This window comes from Protomyctophum parallelum (genome assembly GCF_964188405.1).
Source record: "Protomyctophum parallelum genome assembly, chromosome: 13".
Classification (NCBI taxonomy): Eukaryota; Metazoa; Chordata; class Actinopteri; order Myctophiformes; family Myctophidae; genus Protomyctophum; species Protomyctophum parallelum.
The window spans coordinates 46,373,152-46,396,549 of NC_139708.1; the positions used below are offsets into that span (position 1 = coordinate 46,373,152).

Here is a 23,398-nt window from a genome sequence, read left to right on the forward strand (position 1 = left end):
TGACTAGAGACCCCTCCCTCCCCAGCACTGGGACATAATGACTAGACCCCTCCCTCTCCAGCACTGGGACATAATGACCAGACCCCTCCCTCCCCAGCACTGGGACATAATGACTAGAGACCCCTCCCTCCCCAGCACTGGGACATAATGACTAGAGACCCCTCCCTCCCCAGCACTGGGACATAATGACGAGACCCCACCCTCCCCAGCACTGGGACATAATGACCAGACCCCTCCCTCCCCAGCACTGGGACATAATAACCAGACCCCTCCCTCCCCAGCACTGGGACATAATAACCAGACCCCTCCCTCCCCAGCACTGGGACATAATGACCAGACCCCTCCCTCCCCAGCACTGGGACATAATAACCAGACCCCTCCCTCCCCAGCACTGGGACATAATGACCAGACCCCTCCCTCCCCAGCACTGGGACATAATGACCAGACCCCTCCCTCCCCAGCACTGGGGTGTAGTACTGTACAAGAACTGCCTTAGAGAAAGTGTGTGTGTGTGTGTGTGTGTGTGTGTGTGAGACTGCCAGTAGGGAAGAACCAACAAAAACAACCTCCATGAACTACATTCAAGCAGTCTTCCATTTCATTTCTCTTGGTTTAGATACTTAGCAGATCTACAAGCTCATAGCGCAGCACCGAGTGCCGCGCTATGAGCTTGTATATCTGCTATAACTGAGGGGGGGGGGGGGTCACCTGGAATGTTTGTGTTTAGTCTAGTTTTAGTCGACTAAATATAAGATTTTAGTCGACTAAATCTACAGTTTATGAAAATAGCCGATCTACAAGCTCAGATCGGCAATTTTCAGCATACAACCAATTGTAGAATTAATCTCTTGCCCACTAGTCCCTTCCTAACATTTTAGTCCAATAATAAATATACTGACAATTTCGTCAACAAATAAAAACTAGTCATCATAGCTCAAGTTTCCATCAGTGGAAATAACGGTCGACGAACATTTTGTTTTAGTCGACGAAATCAACACTGCAACACTCAGCACAATGCACCCTCAATCTTAAAACTTTTAAGTAAGATAACCAAAACTACACACCCAACAAACACAAATCGGGCAACGGCAGGGCCTCTAAAACCTCAGGGGTTACCAGCTGTGTCCAAAACACACTTGCGTTACTCAGTCTATAGGAAGGTATATTTCAGTCTATAGGAAGGTATATTTCAGTCTATAGGAAGGTATATTTCAGTCTATAGGAAGCTATATTTCAAAGGAAGCTATATTTCAGTCTATAGGAAGGTATATTTCAGTCTATAGCAAGGTATATTTCAGTCTATAGGAAGGTATATTTCAGTCTATAGGAAGTGGCTGGACAAATCTGCAGTTGTGAGAGGTCCCGGTTAAGGGAAGGTGTGGGGGGGATGTAGCCAGTGAAATAACTGGGAAATTATTCAAAAAGATTTAGAACAGGAACTACCCTGAGATACATCTGGTGCATGTCTAACAGTGTGTGTGTGTGTGCGTGTGTGTAATGAGGTGCAGCTGTGCATTGAGTTTCCGAGAAGATTCAGTTGTGAGCCTCTGGCTCCCTCTACAGGCTGCTGTGGAGAACTACAGGATGAGCATGAGGTCAACTACTGGAGCCTGAAGGTGCACAGACATCTGAGCAGTTTGGGGATAACTTGGTTGGGATCAAAGTATTGGACAAATGGACCGATAGGTATCCTTAACCCATTTTGGTGTTTTAACCCATTCTGACCAGAGATCAGATTCTAAAATGTCTTCTACATCCTGACAGTTTCCTGAAAAAGCTATGGTTCTATGTCAGTCGTTCTTCGATTTTTCAAAAATAGCAGACCTACAAGCTCGTAGCGCGCCACCGAGTGGCGCGCTACGAGCTTGTAGGTCTGCTATTTTTCAATAGCTAAAGCATAACGTAATGCCAACACCAAAAGGGGTTCCCCGCCTAAAATGGGTTAAGCATTACGTTATACTTTATAGAAAAATTGTAGATCTACAAGCTCATAGCACGAGAAAATGTCGTTTTATGGTTACAAAATATATATACACATGTGGGCAGTTAGGCTTACAAATAAGGTTAAAGATTCAGGTTAGGCCGGATTAGTTGCATCATGCCAGTTCCTGGCACGGTAAAAAGTAGCAGAGCTACAATGCTATGCTCTACAAGATCTACAGATCTACAAGCTCATAGCGCGCCACCGAGTGGCGCGCTACGAGCTTGTAGGTCTGCTATTTTTTGAAAAATCGAAGAACCACTGACGTAGAAACATAGCTTTTTCAGAAAACTGTCAGGATGTAGAAGAACATTTTTTGAATCTGATCTCAGGTCAGAATGAGTTAAATAATAAAGCTTGTGCACGGGAATCCGTGTGACAGGCTTGGCAGATGGCTGACAGTCTGACAAAGCAAAGCCCCGCACTCCCCCCCCCACGCATTCCTCAAGAGGGGGGGAGGGGGTGGGGGGGACGTACCACGAGACACAGTTTCAACGACCTCCCCAGATGGAAGTCTCTTCATCGTCTCCATAAAAAAATGTTAATTGTTCATCAATCTTTGTCTCTCGTACACACACACACACACTACTGCCTGCTTTACTTTGATCCCTCCATCTCTCTCTGTAAGCCCGTTTTGTCGTGCAAACCGCGGTGGATTGCCAGAAACGGCGGCACGTGTTTAAGCACGCTCGTCTTTGCCATGTTGAAACCATTCCCATGGTCACATTTGGCCTTTAAAGGACAACTTTTCAACCAAGGTTCATGTTTTAGGTTGTCATTAGAGAAACTAAAAGGTGAGTGTTCATTTTCTTTCATTTGCTGCTTTCTTTCGTTTTAGGGATTTTACATGTTTTTGACAGGGGGGAGGGGGCATTCGAGTATGGGGCTAAATATGTATTTTTCTTTAAAAAAAATTATGGCGATTTATTTTTGCATGATTTACCATAGTCCTAATAAACCCCAAGAAATTACATCTGGCCACAAAAGATCACGGGATCTACTGAATGTGACAAACTGACATATTGAGCCTATACACGCAGTATAAGCCTTCCCCCAGTATAGGCTACCTTCACATTCAGTAGATCCTGTGATCTTCTGTGGCCAGATGTAATTTCCTGGGGTTTATTAGGACTATAGTAAACCATAAAAAATATAAATCACCATAAAATGGTGTAAAAAAAAAATACATATTTAGCCCCATGCTCGAATGCCCCCGCCCCTGTCAAAAACGGCTAAAAATCACTAAAACGAAAGAAAGCAGCAAATGAAAAAAAAAACCCATTACACTCACCTTCTACTTTCTCTTTTACCAAGTATCTACTTTACTTTAATAAACTAAAACATGAACCTTGGTTGAAAAAAAAAAAACTAAAGTTGTCCTTTAAACAAATGAAAATCAAGGACGAAATCAATGGCATCCTCGTCCACATGCTGCGTTGGCTCCGATACATTATTTCACACGCAATGTCTTCACATTCGTCCCATTCGAGAAACAATCTACAGTACCAGGGCAAGTTGACACCGACACACACAATATTATCATAGTGGCAAATTCAGCGGACATTTGACCCGAGCGTGTGTGTGTGTGAGGGAGCGTGTGTGTGTGTGTGTGAGCGTGTGTGTGTGTGTGTGTGTGTGAGCGTGTGTGTGTGCGTCTGGGACTGACCTTGCGGCATGCGGGGTTGGGACAGCTGAACAGGGACATGGCTTTGTCCAACAAGGCCGGGAAGTTGCAGAACGGACACCTGGGGGAGGGTCAGAGAGGGAAGGTGAGAGAAAGCCCAACGGACACAGAGCACCCATCGCACAGACGGAACACACACAGAGCACCCATCGCACAGACGGAACACACACAGAGCACCCATCGCACAGACGGAACACACACAGAGCACCCATCGCACAGACAGAACACACAGAGCACCCATCACACAGACGGAACACACACAGAGCACCCATCGCACAGACGGAACACACACAGAGCACCCATCGCACAGACAGAACACACAGAGCACCCATCACACAGACGGAACACACAGAGCACCCATCGCACAGACAGAACACACAGAGCACCCATCGCACAGACGGAACACACAGAGCACCCATCGCACAGACAGAACACATACAGAGCACCCATCGCACAGACGGAACACATACAGAGCACCCATCGCACAGACGGAACACACACAGAGCACCCATCGCACAGACAGAACACACACAGAGCACCCATCGCACAGACGGAACACACACAGAGCACCCATCGCACAGACGGAACACACAGAGCACCCATCGCACAGACGGAACACACAGAGCACCCATCGCACAGACGGAACACACAGAGCACCCATCGCACAGACGGAACACACAGAGCACCCATCGCACAGACGGAACACACAGAGCACCCATCGCACAGACGGAACACACAGAGCACCCATCGCACAGACAGAACACGTACAGTACAGCCACTCCCACCCACTCCATACTGTACGTTCTCAACACCACATGATGAAACATTAGAAGGACACGGACTCGTTACTTTCTGGCAGAAACCTTTTGTATTAACCCATTCTGACCCGAGATCAGATTCATACGAGGTTTCCACTGGACACACAGGTCTGATTATAACCCATTCTGACCTGAGATCAGATTCTAAAAATGTCAGTCGCTCTTCGATTAAAAATAAATAAATAGCAGACCTACAAGCTCATAGCGCACCACCGAGTGGCGCGCTATGAGCTTGTAGATCTGCTATTTTTCAATAGCTAAAGCACGACACGATGCCAACACCAAAATGGGTTCCCGTCAAGAATGGGTTAAACCCTTGCTTTGAGTTGCTTAGTGGATTGCACTCAGTGGTAAAAAAACAAACACATGCTGGCCATTTCTAAACTATATTAATTTTACACTCAGTGTTAGGGAACTCAGTACAGTAGCGGGTTAATTTGATAAATAATAGAACTTAGTAGGCACATCTACTGGATGGCAGGTGCAAGGACAAAAGTGGATATGGCAATACAATAATATATATTTCAGGAGTCTGCACACTGTAACTTTGTAAAGCTCCCGGTCAAGGCTTTTATTATAGATTAACGTTTCTACACGGCGTCTTTATCGCACGAAGACAGGAGACTGTGTCCAAACGTTAATCTATAATAAAGCCTAGACCGGGACATTCACAAAGTTTCATTGTTTTTTTAAATACATTTCCCATTGAAAAGTATCAAGAGCTTGTGACCAAATAAATGGGAAAACATTGGATCCGATAAAGAAACTTGGATTCTCCCTCGGTCTCCTAACGGTCATCACAGCCAGCCCCAGTGCGTTTGCCATGCTTCTATTGACCTCGTTCTAATAACCCATTCTGACCTGAGATCAGATTCATACGAGGTTTCCACCGGACACAGACTGGTCTGATTAACCCATTCTGACCTGAGATCAGATTCTAAAAATGTCAGTCGCTCTTCGATTTTTCAAAAAATAGCAGACCTACAAGCTCATAGCGCGCCACCGAGTGGCGCGCTATGAGCTTGTAGATCTGCTATTTTTCAAATAGAATTGAACCGTTTGAGAATGGGATAACCATGCAATGTCATCGCTAAATCTTCATACCATTCCTCCAGGAAATATCTGGAAAAATAAACTGGATAATTGATTTTTGTTGCGACCCTTTTGTTTCCTGGTGGTTTTGCAGGCTTAAAATCCCCAACAGGATTCATTGAAACAAGTCATTTTGTTTTAGACAAACAAGGTTGTCCGCCAGACAGTGATGAATCCGATACATCATTATTTTTTTTAAACAGATTTTTCATTACGTGTCATTAGCGGAGAATTGGATACATCGCCCCCGACGTCGCACTGTGTTCGCACGCGCAGCAGTGCTTATTTAGTCGACTAAAACTAAGTGCAGTCGTCGACTACCTTTTTCCACTGGGGAAAACTAAATGGAAACTAAAAAAAAAAAAAAAAAAATAGACAAAAATGTTAGGAAGGGACTAGTGGACAAGAGATCCACTATAAGTCATTTTACAATTAGTTGCATGCTGAAAATAGCCGATCTACAAGCCCAAAACTAGTCGCGCTGCGACGTGTTGCGAGCTTGTAGATCGGCTATTTTCAGCAAGTGAAAAAAAAAAATCATTACGACGGCATCAAGGCCTGCCAAACTACTTAATCAACTGTAGATTTAGCACTAAAACATTCCAGGTGACTAAAATGTGAAAACTAAATGAAAACTATTCAAGAGACCATGAATAAAACTTAACCCATTCTGGGCGGGAACCCCTTTTGGTGTTAGCATTATGATATGCTTTAGCTATTGAAAAATTGCAGATCTACAAGCTCATAGCGCGACACGCTACGAGCTTGTAGGTCTGCTATTTTTGAAAAATCGAAGAACGACTGACATAGAAACACAGCTTTTTCAGCAAAGCTGTCAGGATGTAGAAGACATTTTTAGAATCTGATCTCAGGTCAGAACGGGTGCTGCCACGCTGAGGCTGGGCAGTTCCCTTACCGCACTAGCTCGTCTCCACAGGTGGCGGCCACGGCCTCCTCGGCCTGCCTCTCGTAGTACTTCAGGAGGATGTTCTCCGGCAGAACCTTCTCCAGCTCGCACACCGGGTAGGAACAGGTGCAGCCGCCCTCCATGCAGCTCAGCTCAGACTGCAGGGACATGAGAGAAGACACATTACTATAGGAACAGGTAGGAACCTTAGAGTATATATGAATAGAGAAGGCACCCAGAGGAAACCCTGAGGCGAAATGGACATAGTGGCCGAATGAAGGTATTGCAGCCTGGCCCCAAACACATGAACGCGCTGTCCGTTGACTATCATTGTACACGTTCACGACGGACGCACGCTCGTGCGCGTTCAACGGCAGCGCGTTCATGCGTTTGGGGTCACTCACCATTGCAATCCGTCCCAGAATGCACTCTGTTCCTACCAGGAAGGAGGAGTGAAATCGCCTCATGCGCTTTTGAGCAACTCAATGCAAGTGGATGGGAGGAGAACTCGGGTGTCTTCCCTATTCATATATACTCTACAGCTGCAACACACAGGTTGGGACATGATAGCAGACAGTGAATACAAATGCAGACAGGCCTGACGTCGAAAAAGAAAAAGTACGCTCTGAAAGAATATATATTCAAAGATTTGTGCCGCATTTTTAGGATTTTTCAAAAATAGCAGACCTACAAGCTCGTAACGCGCCACTCTGTGACAAGCTCGTAGCGCAGTAGATCCAGTGGGACAGTTTTTGAATCTGATCTCGGGTCAGAATGGGTTAATCAGACCAGTGTGTGTCCAGTGGAAACCTCGTATGAATCTGATCTCAGGTCAGAATGGGTTAACACTATTCATCCGATGTACAAGCTCGTTGCGATGCCATGTGCCGAGAGAAAGTTGATCTTTTACATTCCTTGTTATTCATGTCCTCGCTGTATTGCATTACTGCTTATTATTTTAATGTTTTATGCCTTGCTTTTCTTTTCTTTTCCTCCATTGCTCTGTAAAGCACTTTGAGCTTGCACATCTACAAGCTCACACGGCATCTTATCATGAGACCGCTGTTTTACAGCAAATAAAGCAGCATTCAGCAGGTGTCTACCGCTGTGTGTGTCTGTCTGTGTGTGTCTGTGTCTGTGTGTGTCTGTGCGTGTGTGTGTCTGTGCGTGTGTCTGTGCGTGCGTACCTGTCCAGAGCCAAAGACCGCCTCCTGGGCGTACTTCACCAGGCACTCCTTGCAGAACAGATGACCGTCAGAACACTGGGTCATCTTCTCGAAGGAGAACTCTCCGTAGCAGCAGCCACACTCGATCAGCTGTCCGTCCTAAGGGGGGGGGGGGGGAGAGGTGGACATATGCACTCACTAAAACGTTGTCTTTATATATATATATATATATATATATATATATATTAGTGATGCACCGAATATTCGGCCGCAGAAAATATTCGGCAGAAAATGGCTAAATATGCATTTTCGGCCTATTCGGTTTCGGCCCAAATAGGCAGAAAATATATCACCGAATAGTGTATGCAATTAATGCATTCAAAGAGCTGAATAAATGTTTTATGGACCCATAATAGTGATTATTATTTAAGTTAAGTTTTGCCATAACCATTTATTTTGCCATAAATCAGGGAGCTTTAAGGTACGGCCATGACAGCAATGGTAGGAAAAAAGATGTATATTAATCATATTCGGATATTCGGTATTCGGTTTTCGGCCAACTGTTTCCTATATTCGGTATTCGGTTTCGGCCAAGAATTTCAATTTCGGTGCATCCCTAATATATATATATATATATATATATATATATATATATATATATATCAACTCCCAAACAATGTATAATCCAGTGTTGTTTTCGTCGACTAAAACTAAGACGAAAAATGTCCGTCGACTACCTATTTTCACTGACAAAAACTAAATGAAAACTAATGATGACTAAAACTAAGACTAAATATACTGACAATTTCGTCAACAAATAAAAACTAGACTAAAATGTTAGGAAGGGACTAGTGGACAAGAGATCCGGTATAAGTCATTTTACACTTGGTTGCATGCTGAAAATAGCTGATCTACAAGCTCACAACGCGGTGCGGAGATCAGTCCTTTCACACTTGCGTGTGGCATAGCTTAGGAGGCAGGCAATCATACTACACTCCCATTGGCTTAGGCAGCCTGCGTGGCAGCCAATCAGGCTAGGCCGTCAGTATGACTAGGTCCTCTAAAAAGGTAGTCTACATTTCATGAGCTTTCACAATTTTCAAAGTATTAATTGCTGTAGACTGGCTGCAAAAGTTTACAGTGCATTATTCAGCTTAATAGCTTTGCAGGGACTTGCACTGCGGCGGCAGCTTCGCAGATAAATGATACGCGACCTTCAGCCATTTTTTACTCTCGCAGAAATGTTCTCGTGCCAACACATTAAATAGATTAATTAGAGAGGGTCCATTTTCAGGTCTCAAAACTGCTGACACCACACACACACCCTCCCCCCCCCATCATAAATATGAACCCAGCAGCAACTACACTAACGGCTGGGCAGCAAGGACACACACACACACACACACACACACACCTTAGTGAGAAAGGGTAAAGATTAGACTAGAACCCATTACTAAGTTAATTTAGAAATATACCGGCACTTTGCAATACGTTAAAAAAAGAAGAAAAGGATTGCGAACACCACCTGCTTTCGAGATATCTATCCATCCATCTCTACATGCCATTTTATATATATATATAAAATTACTTTTCCATTTAGAGAACGGAATGTGTGACAATACAACACAGAGTGGATTGAGAGAGAGAGAGAGAGAAGACATTGTCTTAGCTTGCTACGATTTCTTTGCTAATTGATAACATATGGCGCTAACCCTAACCCCTCAGGAAGGTGAACAGCTATCACACAGGTTCACAGTATTTACTCAAACCTCCAGCCTTTCGCCCTGCTAAAATAACATAACTGTGTCTTTTATACTTTTTATTATGATTTCACAAACATACATTTAGCCTTTGGTTAGGCTTTTAGTGTGAGAGAAGTAAATCAAGCAGCGTGAACCCGACCACAGACTCCAGGTCAGTTTTGGGGCCTACCTTTTTGTATTCGTCCTCGTTGACCTGCAGAGCCAATAGGAAGTCCTCGTGCTGGAGTGGGGGCGGGGCACAAGACAAGACAGTTGAGTGACAGCTGAGAAAGAGAAGATATTATAGACCGCAAACAGCTTTGCGATCAGACGGCATTGTTCACACCAGAGGCGCCCAAACATTTTCATGTCAAGGACCACCAAAAACATATATATTTGGCCTCCAACCCCCATCTGATAATATGTTATTCCAGGAACCCGCCCAAAATGGGTTTTAATCCACGAGGATGTGGTGCTACGGTCTACTGCTCTGTTGACCGTGTGTGTGTGTGTGTGTGTGTGTGTACACACTTCCCATCACAGTCAGAACTGCAGCCTCACTCCCAATCTTCCGCTGTAGTCTGAAAACCCACCTCTTCAGAATTTTATGTCGACTTATAGCTCGTTACGTAGACAGCACTAGAATTGCATTTTATGTAGTCATAGCACTTTATAGTACACATGTATATTGTATAATATATAATATAGCATAGTATGTATAGTTGACATAGATACTCCACTGTTACGTTCTTAATTTATACACAATCCATGATAACTACTTTTTATATTATGTGATGTATGACATGCTTTTGTTTTTGCTTAAAGATAGAGTGCCACAATTTTTTTTATTTTTCCAGTTTTTCATGTGTCTATGAGGTGACAGTACTTCATTAGACACCCTGGAGTTGTTTTTATGTGCAATGGTGTATTAACTTTGTATTTAGGGTTTCTTCCTGGAGGCTGAACCCTTGACAGTCAAACCAATGAAGGCCAATGAAGTAAACAGTAATATAGTGACACCACACTATCAGCCCCTCCCCTAACCCCTCCCCCTTTATCATACAACTACAGCTGTGGGTGCGGCTTCAGTTCAGGTGGATCACCACCCATCAGGCAAACCAGGCATACTTAATGAACTGGTGGGCGCGCGTGTCCATATAAAAGCATGATTTTAACAAATACTGTACACTTTTTGGAAAAAAGTTCTTCCCCCTTATATTGTAATAATACCTGATGATCATGTTTTAGGGTGGAGAAAAAAATGGTGGCACTACATCTTTAACCCATTCTGAACGGGAACCCATTTTGGTGTTGGCATCATGTTATGCTTTAGCTATTGAAAAATAGCAGATCTACAAGCTCATAGCGCGCCACCGAGTGGCGCGCTACGAGCTTGTAGGTCTGCTATTTTTGAAAAATCGAAGAACGACTGACATTTTTAGAATCTGATCTCAGGTCAGAATGGGTTAATCAGACCAGTGTGTGTGTGTCCAGTGGAAACCTCGTATGAATCTGATCTCAGGTCAGAATGGGTTAAATGTAAGTCGCTCTGGATCAAGAGCGTCTGATGAATTGTAAATTGTAACATACCTCGGCCCACTCCTAGGCCTTCTGCTCGTAGGACAGCTCCTTCTGAACGCTGTGTGTGTGTGTGTGTGTGTGTGTGTGTGTGTCCATACCTCGGCCCACTCCTTGGTCTTCTGCTGGTAGAAGGACAGCTCCTTCTGAACACTCTCCTCCAGCACGCCGTAACACTTAACGTGCCGCCGGTGTTGCGAGAGGAAGAACATCTTCCTCTCGTATTTCACAGAACCTGGTGGTCGGTCGTCGGGGGAAACAAAAGACGTGAATCATCAAATCATCACGCCCCCCCCCCCCGAGTGAGTGTCTCTTTTTTTTTATAAGATTTTTTTTTTTTTGCGGCTTACGCCTTTTATTGATTTTTGAAGGGACAGACAGTAGGCTGACAGGAAACGGGAGAGAGATGGGGGGATGACATGCAGTAAAGGCCGTGTCGGGTCCGGGAGTCGAACACGCGGCACACTGCGACTGGATTACCAGTCCGGTGCCCAGACCGTTACGCTACGGCCTGGGCCGAGTGAGTGTCTCTTAATTAACTATTGGAAACAGCTGTGGCACCGTTTTTAATACTAAGAGGAAATAGACAGCCATGTTTAACTGATATCATGACGTGCTGCACGCATATCCGTTCTTTACCGTTTCTATCCTCGCGTCACGCCAATATCAATTCAAAAGGCGCTTTATTGGCATGAGAAAAACGTTTACGTTGCCAAAGCCAGTGTCACAAAATAATGAAAACCGTTGAACATGGGGAAAGTATATACAGTTGGAGGAGGTACAGCATTTTGTAAACAGAGCTACAGTACTGTATGTCACATTGCATCATTATATATGGTACATATAAAGCTTCTTTGAAACAAATAGCAGCTATTTCTTTGGGAAAACATTGAAAACATTCATGATTAAAAAAAAAAAAAAGCAGACCTATAAGCTCGTAGCTCGCCACTCGGTGGCGCGCTATGAGCTTGTAGATCTGCTATTTTTCAATAGGTAAATTATAACATACTGTTTAAAACACCATTTAAATGTGATGCAGTGCATTTACCGTGCTCGAACTGGAAATGTATGCTGCTTCCACGTTCTACGCGCAGCAGCCGCTTTCCTGAGGGATCGTCCCATTCATTCCACTTCTTCAGCGCTTCACATAAGGCCTGCAGACAAGACGGAGATATTAAACCATAAGGCCTGCAGATCTGGTTACTACACTCACATTGTGTATACGTACATGTGAGGGTTGTGAGATCTGGTTACTACACTCATATTGTGTATACGTACATGTGAGGGTTGTGAGATCTGGTTACTACACTCACATTGTGTTTACGTACATGTGAGGGTTGTGAGATCTGGTTACTACACTCATATTGTGTTTACGTACACGTGAGGGTTTGAGAAAAGAGGAGAGATTGACCACTATGGTGAGAGAAGACAAAAGGGGGAGAGGTGAGAGCATGACGTTATGATGCGAGCAGTGTCACCTTCCGTGTGATTGCATAATGTCCCTGACCTTCCGTGTGATTGCATAATGTCCCCTACTTTCCGTGTGATTGCATAATGTCCCTACCTTCCGTGTGATTGCATAATGTCCCCTACCTTCCGTGTGATTGCATAATGTCCCTCACCTTCCATGTGATTGCATAATGTCCCTCACCTTCCGTGTGATTGCATAATGTCCCTCACCTTCCATGTGATTGCATAATGTCCCTACCTTCCGTGTGATTGCATAATGTCCCTCACCTTCCATGTGATTGCATAATGTCCCTCACCTTCCATGTGATTGCATAATGTCCCTCACCTTCCATGTGATTGCATAATGTCCCTCACCTTCCATGTGATTGCATAATGTCCCTCACCTTCCGTGTGATTGCATAATGTCCCTACTTTCCGTGTGATTGCATAAATACCCTCACCTTCCGTGTGATTGCATAATGTCCCTCACCTTCCGTGTGATTGCATAATGTCCCTCACCTTCCGTGTGATTGCATAATGTCCCTTACCTTCCGTGTGATTGCATAATGTCCCCTACCTTCCGTGTGATTGCATAATGTCCCTCACCTTCCGTGTGATTGCATAATGTCCCTACTTTCCGTGTGATTGCATAATGTCCCTTACCTTCCGTGTGATTGCATAATGTCCCTACTTTCCGTGTGATTGCATAATGTCCCTCACCTTCCGTGTGATTGCATAATGTCCCTACTTTCCGTGTGATTGCATAATGTCCCTCACCTTCCGTGTGATTGCATAATGTCCCTACTTTCCGTGTGATTGCATAATGTCCCCTACCTTCCGTGTGATTGCATAATGTCCCTCACCTTCCGTGTGATTGCATAATGTCCCTACTTTCCGTGTGATTGCATAATGTCCCCTACCTTCCGTGTGATTGCATAATGTCCCTACTTTCCGTGTGATTGCATAATGTCCCTACTTTCCGTGTGATTGCATAATGTCCCCTACCTTCCGTGTGATTGCATAATGTCCCTACTTTCCGTGTGATTGCATAATGTCCCCTACCTTCCGTGTGATTGCATAATGTCCCTACTTTCCGTGTGATTGCATAATGTCCCCTACCTTCCGTGTGATTGCATAATGTCCCCTACCTTCCGTGTGATTGCATAATGTCCCCTACCTTACGTGTGATTGCATAATGTCCCCTACCTTCCGTGTGATTGCATAATGTCCCCTACCTTACGTGTGATTGCATAATGTCCCCTACTTTCCGTGTGATTGCATAATGTCCCCTACCTTCCGTGTGATTGCATAATGTCCCTCACCTTCCGTGTGATTGCATAATGTCCCCTACCTTCCGTGTGATTGCATAATGTCCCCTACCTTCCGTGTGATTGCATAATGTCCCCTACCTTCCGTGTGATTGCATAATGTCCCTACTTTCCGTGTGATTGCATAATGTCCCCTACCTTCCGTGTGATTGCATAATGTCCCTACTTTCCGTGTGATTGCATAATGTCCCCTACCTTCCGTGTGATTGCATAATGTCCCTACTTTCCGTGTGATTGCATAATGTCCCTCACCTTCCGTGTGATTGCATAATGTCCCCTACCTTCCGTGTGATTGCATAATGTCCCCTACCTTCCGTGTGATTGCATAATGTCCCTACTTTCCGTGTGATTGCATAATGTCCCCTACCTTCCGTGTGATTGCATAATGTCCCTCACCTTCCGTGTGATTGCATAATGTCCCCTACTTTCCGTGTGATTGCATAATGTCCCCTACCTTCCGTGTGATTGCATAATGTCCCCTACCTTCCGTGTGATTGCATAATGTCCCTACTTTCCGTGTGATTGCATAATGTCCCCTACCTTCCGTGTGATTGCATAATGTCCCTACCTTCCGTGTGATTGCATAATGTCCCCTACCTTCCGTGTGATTGCATAATGTCCCTACTTTCCGTGTGATTGCATAATGTCCCCTACCTTCCGTGTGATTGCATAATGTCCCCTACCTTCCGTGTGATTGCATAATGTCCCTACTTTCCGTGTGATTGCATAATGTCCCCCACCTTCCGTGTGATTGCATAATGTCCCCTACCTTCCGTGTGATTGCATAATGTCCCCTACCTTCCGTGTGATTGCATAATGTCCCTCACCTTCCGTGTGATTGCATAATGTCCCTCACCTTCCGTGTGATTGCATAATGTCCCCTACCTTCCGTGTGATTGCATAATGTCCCCTACCTTCCGTGTGATTGCATAATGTCCCTCACCTTCCGTGTGATTGCATAATGTCCCTCACCTTCCGTGTGATTGCATAATGTCCCTACTTTCCGTGTGATTGCATAATGTCCCCTACCTTCCGTGTGATTGCATAATGTCCCCTACCTTCCGTGTGATTGCATAATGTCCGTCACCTTCCGTGTGATTGCATAATGTCCCCTACCTTCCGTGTGATTGCATAATGTCCCCTACCTTCCGTGTGATTGCATAATGTCCCCTACCTTCCGTGTGATTGCATAATGTCCCTACTTTCCGTGTGATTGCATAATGTCCCTCACCTTCCGTGTGATTGCATAATGTCCCCTACCTTCCGTGTGATTGCATAATGTCCCCTACCTTCCGTGTGATTGCATAATGTCCCCTACCTTCCGTGTGATTGCATAATGTCCCCTACCTTCCGTGTGATTGCATAATGTCCCTCACCTTCCGTGTGATTGCATAATGTCCCCTACCTTCCGTGTGATTGCATAATGTCCCCTACCTTCCGTGTGATTGCATAATGTCCCCTACCTTCCGTGTGATTGCATAATGTCCCTACTTTCCGTGTGATTGCATAATGTCCCCTACCTTCCGTGTGATTGCATAATGTCCCTACTTTCCGTGTGATTGCATAATGTCCCTACTTTCCGTGTGATTGCATAATGTCCCTCACCTTCCGTGTGATTGCATAATGTCCCCTACCTTCCGTGTGATTGCATAATGTCCCCTACCTTCCGTGTGATTGCATAATGTCCCTCACCTTCCGTGTGATTGCATAATGTCCCCTACCTTCCGTGTGATTGCATAATGTCCCCTACCTTACGTGTGATTGCATAATGTCCCCTACCTTCCGTGTGATTGCATAATGTCCCTACTTTCCGTGTGATTGCATAATGTCCCTACTTTCCGTGTGATTGCATAATGTACCTCACCTTCCGTGTGATTGCATAATGTCCCTCACCTTCCGTGTGATTGCATAATGTCCCCTACCTTCCGTGTGATTGCATAATGTCCCCTACCTTCCGTGTGATTGCATAATGTCCCTCACCTTCAGTGTGATTGCATAATGTCCCCTACCTTCCGTGTGATTGCATAATGTCCCCTACCTTCCGTGTGATTGCATAATGTCCCTCACCTTCCGTGTGATTGCATAATGTCCCCTACCTTACGTGTGATTGCATAATGTCCCCTACCTTCCGTGTGATTGCATAATGTCCCCCACCTTCCGTGTGATTGCATAATGTCCCTCACCTTCCGTGTGATTGCATAATGTCCCCTACCTTCCGTGTGATTGCATAATGTCCCCTACCTTCCGTGTGATTGCATAATGTCCCCTACCTTCCGTGTGATTGCATAATGTCCCCCACCTTCCGTGTGATTGCATAATGTCCCCTACCTTCCGTGTGATTGCATAATGTCCCTCACCTTCCGTGTGATTGCATAATGTCCCCTACCTTCCGTGTGATTGCATAATGTCCCCTACCTTCCGTGTGATTGCATAATGTCCCTACCTTCCGTGTGATTGCATAATGTCCCCTACCTTCCGTGTGATTGCATAATGTCCCTACTTTCCGTGTGATTGCATAATGTCCCTACTTTCCGTGTGATTGCATAATGTCCCTCACTTTCCGTGTGATTGCATAATGTCCCTCACCTTCCGTGTGATTGCATAATGTCCCTCACCTTCCGTGTGATTGCATAATGTCCCTACTTTCCGTGTGATTGCATAATGTCCCTCACCTTCCGTGTGATTGCATAATGTCCCCTACCTTCCGTGTGATTGCATAATGTCCCCTACCTTCCGTGTGATTGCATAATGTCCCCTACCTTCCGTGTGATTGCATAATGTCCCTACTTTCCGTGTGATTGCATAATGTCCCCTACCTTCCGTGTGATTGCATAATGTCCCTACTTTCCGTGTGATTGCATAATGTCCCTACTTTCCGTGTGATTGCATAATGTCCCTCACCTTCCGTGTGATTGCATAATGTCCCTCACCTTCCGTGTGATTGCATAATGTCCCCTACCTTCCGTGTGATTGCATAATGTCCCCTACCTTCCGTGTGATTGCATAATGTCCCTCACCTTCCGTGTGATTGCATAATGTCCCCTACCTTCCGTGTGATTGCATAATGTCCCCTACCTTACGTGTGATTGCATAATGTCCCCTACCTTCCGTGTGATTGCATAATGTCCCTACTTTCCGTGTGATTGCATAATGTCCCTACTTTCCGTGTGATTGCATAATGTCCCTCACCTTCCGTGTGATTGCATAATGTCCCTCACCTTCCGTGTGATTGCATAATGTCCCTCACCTTCCGTGTGATTGCATAATGTCCCCTACCTTCCGTGTGATTGCATAATGTCCCCTACCTTCCGTGTGATTGCATAATGTCCCTCACCTTCAGTGTGATTGCATAATGTCCCCTACCTTCCGTGTGATTGCATAATGTCCCCTACCTTACGTGTGATTGCATAATGTCCCCTACCTTCCGTGTGATTGCATAATGTCCCCCACCTTCCGTGTGATTGCATAATGTCCCTCACCTTCCGTGTGATTGCATAATGTCCCCTACCTTCCGTGTGATTGCATAATGTCCCCTACCTTCCGTGTGATTGCATAATGTCCCCTACCTTCCGTGTGATTGCATAATGTCCCCTACCTTCCGTGTGATTGCATAATGTCCCCTACCTTCCGTGTGATTGCATAATGTCCCTCACCTTCCGTGTGATTGCATAATGTCCCTACCTTCCGTGTGATTGCATAATGTCCCTACCTTCCGTGTGATTGCATAATGTCCCCTACCTTCCGTGTGATTGCATAATGTCCCCTACCTTCCGTGTGATTGCATAATGTCCCCTACCTTCCGTGTGATTGCATAATGTCCCCTACCTTCCGTGTGATTGCATAATGTCCCTACCTTCCGTGTGATTGCATAATGTCCCCTACCTTCCGTGTGATTGCATAATGTCCCTACTTTCCGTGTGATTGCATAATGTCCCTACTTTCCGTGTGATTGCATAATGTCCCTCACTTTCCGTGTGATTGCATAATGTCCCTCACCTTCTGTGTGATTGCATAATGTCCCTCACCTTCCGTGTGATTGCATAATGTCCCCTACCTTCCGTGTGATTGCATAATGTCCCCTACCTTCCGTGTGATTGCATAATGTCCCTCACCTTCAGTGTGATTGCATAATGTCCCTACTTTCCGTGTGATTGCATAATGTCCCTACTTTCCGTGTGATTGCATAATGTCCCTCACTTTCCGTGTGATTGCATAATGTCCCCTACCTTCCGTGTGATTGCATAATGTCCCCTACCTTCCGTGTGATTGCATAATGTCCCTCACCTTCCGTGTGATTGCATAATGTCCCCTACCTTACGTGTGATTGCATAATGTCCCCTACCTTCCGTGTGATTGCATAATGTCCCCCACCTTCCGTGTGATTGCATAATGTCCCTCACCTTCCGTGTGATTGCATAATGTCCCCTACCTTCCGTGTGATTGCATAATGTCCCCTACCTTCCGTGTGATTGCATAATGTCCCTCACCTTCCGTGTGATTGCATAATGTCCCCTACCTTCCGTGTGATTGCATAATGTCCCTACCTTCCGTGTGATTGCATAATGTCCCTCACCTTCCGTGTGATTGCATAATGTCCCTCACCTTCCGTGTGATTGCATAATGTCCCCTACCTTCCGTGTGATTGCATAATGTCCCTACCTTCCGTGTGATTGCATAATGTCCCCTACCTTCCGTGTGATTGCATAATGTCCCTCACCTTCCGTGTGATTGCATAATGTCCCCTACCTTCCGTGTGATTGCATAATGTCCCTCACCTTCCGTGTGATTGCATAATGTCCCTACCTTCCGTGTGATTGCATAATGTCCCCTACCTTCCGTGTGATTGCATAATGTCCCCTACCTTCCGTGTGATTGCATAATGTCCCTCACCTTCCGTGTGATTGCATAATGTCCCTCACCTTCCGTGTGATTGCATAATGTCCCCTACTTTCCGTGTGATTGCATAATGTCCCCTACCTTCCGTGTGATTGCATAATGTCCCTCACCTTCCGTGTGATTGCATAATGTCCCCTACCTTCCGTGTGATTGCATAATGTCCCTTACCTTCCGTGTGATTGCATAATGTCCCCTACCTTCCGTGTGATTGCATAATGTCCCTCACCTTCCGTGTGATTGCATAATGTCCCCTACCTTCCGTGTGATTGCATAATGTCCCCCACCTTCCGTGTGATTGCATAATGTCCCTCACCTTCCGTGTGATTGCATAATGTCCCCTACCTTCCGTGTGATTGCATAATGTCCCTCACCTTCTGTGTGATTGCATAATGTCCCCCACCTTCCGTGTGATTGCATAATGTCCCCTACCTTCCGTGTGATTGCATAATGTCCCTCACCTTCTGTGTGATTGCATAATGTCCCCCACCTTCCGTGTGATTGCATAATGTCCCTCACCTTCCGTGTGATTGCATAATGTCCCTCACCTTCCGTGTGATTGCATAATGTCCCCTACCTTCCGTGTGATTGCATAATGTCCCCTACCTTCCGTGTGATTGCATAATGTCCCTCACCTTCCGTGTGATTGCATAATGTCCCCTACTTTCCGTGTGATTGCATAATGTCCCCTACCTTCCGTGTGATTGCATAATGTCCCTCACCTTCCGTGTGATTGCATAATGTCCCCTACCTTCCGTGTGATTGCATAATGTCCCCTACCTTCCGTGTGATTGCATAATGTCCCTTACCTTCCGTGTGATTGCATAATGTCCCCTACCTTCCGTGTGATTGCATAATGTCCCTCACCTTCCGTGTGATTGCATAATGTCCCCTACCTTCCGTGTGATTGCATAATGTCCCCCACCTTCCGTGTGATTGCATAATGTCCCTCACCTTCCGTGTGATTGCATAATGTCCCCTACCTTCCGTGTGATTGCATAATGTCCCTCACCTTCTGTGTGATTGCATAATGTCCCCCACCTTCCGTGTGATTGCATAATGTCCCCTACCTTCCGTGTGATTGCATAATGTCCCTCACCTTCTGTGTGATTGCATGATGTCCCCCACCTTCCGTGTGATTGCATAATGTCCCTCACCTTCCGTGTGATTGCATAATGTCCCTCACCTTCCGTGTGATTGCATAATGTCCCCTACCTTCCGTGTGATTGCATAATGTCCCCTACCTTCCGTGTGATTGCATAATGTCCCTCACCTTCCGTGTGATTGCATAATGTCCCTCACCTTCTGTGTGATTGCATAATGTCCCCTACCTTCCGTGTGATTGCATAATGTCCCTCACCTTCCGTGTGATTGCATAATGTCCCCTACCTTCCGTGTGATTGCATAATGTCCCTCACCTTCCGTGTGATTGCATAATGTCCCTCACCTTCTGTGTGATTGCATAATGTCCCCTACCTTCCGTGTGATTGCATAATGTCCCTCACCTTCCGTGTGATTGCATAATGTCCCTCACCTTCCGTGTGATTGCATAATGTCCCTCACCTTCCGTGTGATTGCATAATGTCCCTCACCTTCCGTGTGATTGCATAATGTCCCTCACCTTCCGTGTGATTGCATAATGTCCCTACCTTCCGTGTGATTGCATAATGTCCCTCACCTTCCGTGTGATTGCATAATGTCCCCTACCTTCCGTGTGATTGCATAATGTCCCTACCTTCCGTGTGATTGCATAATGTCCCTCACCTTCCGTGTGATTGCATAATGTCCCCTACCTTCTGTGTGATTGCATAATGTCCCCTACCTTCCGTGTGATTGCATAATGTCCCCTACCTTCCGTGTGATTGCATAATGTCCCTCACCTTCCGTGTGATTGCATAATGTCCCTCACCTTCCGTGTGATTGCATAATGTCCCTCACCTTCCGTGTGATTGCATAATGTCCCTCACCTTCCGTGTGATTGCATAATGTCCCTCACCTTCCGTGTGATTGCATAATGTCCCTTACCTTCCGTGTGATTGCATAATGTCCCTACCTTCCGTGTGATTGCATAATGTCCCTCACCTTCCGTGTGATTGCATAATGTCCCTACCTTCCGTGTGATTGCATAATGTCCCTCACCTTCCGTGTGATTGCATAATGTCCCCTACCTTCTGTGTGATTGCATAATGTCCCCTACCTTCCGTGTGATTGCATAATGTCCCCTACCTTCCATGTGATTGCATAATGTCCCTCACCTTCCGTGTGATTGCATAATGTCCCTCACCTTCCGTGTGATTGCATAATGTCCCTCACCTTCCGTGTGATTGCATAATGTCCCTTATAGTAAGAGAAATCTATGAAAATCTGGGAACTAAGAGATTTCTTCACCAATGTGTTTCTAAATGTGTCTAATAACATGTACTAAAAGTTTGAAATTCAACTCCTGTGGGAAATTGAGTTATTAGCATAATATGTGACCATACCCATAACATCCTATATAAGGCCAAAAAGTCAAAATTTCATCATTCTTTAAGTAGCATGTGACATATGAAACTATAGGGGGTTTTCATGATTCTGAATCCATTCCAACCATTAGTTTTGCACAAAAAAAACACTCCTTGGGCTAAATTAGGCCATATCCACTTGACCTCATCACGTTTGTGATGACGGCTATGGCCGTTTTCCTCCCAAGGAGTGTTTTTTGTGCAAAACTAATGGTTGGAATGGATTCAGAATCATGAAACCCCCCTAGTTTCATATGTCACATGCTACTGAAAGAATGATGACATTTGGACTTTTTTTCTTTATATAGGATGGTCACATATTATGCTAATAACGCAATTTCCCCTGGGAGTTGAATTTCAAACTTTTAGTACATGTTATTAGAAACTGGTAACTGGCAACTGGAAACTTACAAAAATTGGTGAAGAAATTTCTTGGTAACTATTTAGTTCCCAGATTGGTCAAATACCTGATAAAAATGCCATTTCCGTGTGATTGAATAATGTCCCTTACCTTCCGTGTGATTGAATAATGTCCCTTACCTTCCGTGTGATTGAATAATGTCCCTTACCTTCCGTGTGATTGCATAATGTCCCTTGAGGTTATTGAGAGCCCACTTGAGGTCCTGAGTCTTCAGCATCCTGAAGTCGGCCATCAGCAGGTCGGCGGCCTGCATCTGGGCCTCTGCTCCCACCACGCCCAGCCGGCTGTAGTCAAACAGGTCCTCCGTCACCTGCAGGGAGACCAGGAGACCAGGTCACCCAGAGACCAGGACACCAAGACACCAGGACAGGGAGAGCATGAATGCAAGGTTATAATAGGGTTTTTTTTTTCATTATAGTTTAGTTTTAGTTAGTTTTGACATATTTTTTTCTAATTCAGTTAGTTTTAGTTAGTTTTTAGAGCAGGTTTGCTAGTTTTTATTTTGGTGAAAATGCTTAGTTTTAAGTTTTTTTTCGTACTTTGGTTTATTTGTGGGTTAGGGTTAGCGTGGCTACATGCTGCCGTACGGTGCTGAAAACTGCCGTAAAACTTGTTGGAGAAATGAGGAAATTAATCGAATTCATTTAAAACAGTTCTTTATATACATGCTAAAAACAAACAACTAGCAGTAGACAAATTAACTGCAGCCATGGTCCATGTATCTGACTGGCTGAGGAACTCGTGCTTGCATCTGAATACAAAAAAGACTGTTGGTATGTTTTTTTCACGGAACTCCACAGACCCTGACACTGACATTCTTATTGAAGGCAGTAGTATTCAGGTAGTATCAGAATTTAAATATCTTGGAATTACACTAGACTCAAACTTGACATTTAAAAAGCATGTTTAAAATGTAGCCAATAAAATCAAATTCAATTTATCCAATTTCAGACACATAAGACCATATCTAACAACAGATGCAGCCAAACTCTTCATGCATGCTATGATTTTTTCACACATAACCTACTGTTTTACAACCTGGTCACAGACAAATCAGACAACTTTAAAACCCATAGAATCACTTTACAAACAGACATTAAAAACACTGGATCAAAAGCCCAACCGTTACCACCATTGCCATATAGTTCAAAAGTACAACTTATTTAATTTTGACGGCTTTAAACACTTTGCCGATGCCTGCCTCATTTTTAAGATCTTAAATGGACTTGCACCTCCACCACTGAAACAGTTCATAGATCGAAGGGACAGTGGTGACAGAACAACAAGGGCAACTACCAGAGGAGACTGTAAAGTGCCAATCAGACGTAGTGTGTTTGGTAAAACAGTCTTCTCTGTTAGAGCCTCCCATCACTGGAACAGTCTCCCTACAGAATTAAGAGAGACCTCCAACTATCTGACCTTCAAATTCAACCTGAAAAGGTGGCTAAAAACAACTCAAATTTGTAATCACGAGTAACTAACTATCAGCACTATTTAGTATTTATCACCGGTGTCATTTCTCACTTCACTTGCCATTGTTCTGTCCCCTGTACCATGTCGATCTGTTCCCGTACTGTATTGTGTTTTTGTATGGACGTGGTGTTGGGTGCTTGCACATATGCACACATGGCATCAACGCATGGTGTGTGTGCAGGCACACTACACTTTGTCTTTCTTTTATCTGTATTGTATTGTGTTTTTGTATGGACGTAGTGTTGGGTGCTTGCACATATGCACACAAGGCATCAACGCATGGTGTTGTGTGCAGGCACACTACACTTTGTCCTTTTTATCATTCATTCATTTTTTAAGAGCCTGCCCAGGGACTACAGATG

The 23,398-nt window shown here is 44.8% G+C and overlaps 1 protein-coding gene across 1 annotated transcript in view; it reads right to left on the bottom strand.

Moving 5' to 3' along the window:
- The window catches only part of rnf216 (ring finger protein 216), a 53,630-nt gene that overhangs the window by 15,838 nt on the left and 14,394 nt on the right, over window positions 1–23,398 (bottom strand). Inside the window, exons 7-13 of the mRNA XM_083779176.1 lie at window positions 21,712–21,873; window positions 12,017–12,122; window positions 11,070–11,203; window positions 9,581–9,631; window positions 7,670–7,807; window positions 6,492–6,640; window positions 3,648–3,726 (exon numbers count right to left, since the gene is read on the bottom strand). Of these exons, the coding sequence (XP_083635302.1) occupies window positions 3,648–3,726; window positions 6,492–6,640; window positions 7,670–7,807; window positions 9,581–9,631; window positions 11,070–11,203; window positions 12,017–12,122; window positions 21,712–21,873 (819 nt within the window). The remainder of the gene's footprint in view (window positions 1–3,647; window positions 3,727–6,491; window positions 6,641–7,669; window positions 7,808–9,580; window positions 9,632–11,069; window positions 11,204–12,016; window positions 12,123–21,711; window positions 21,874–23,398) is intronic.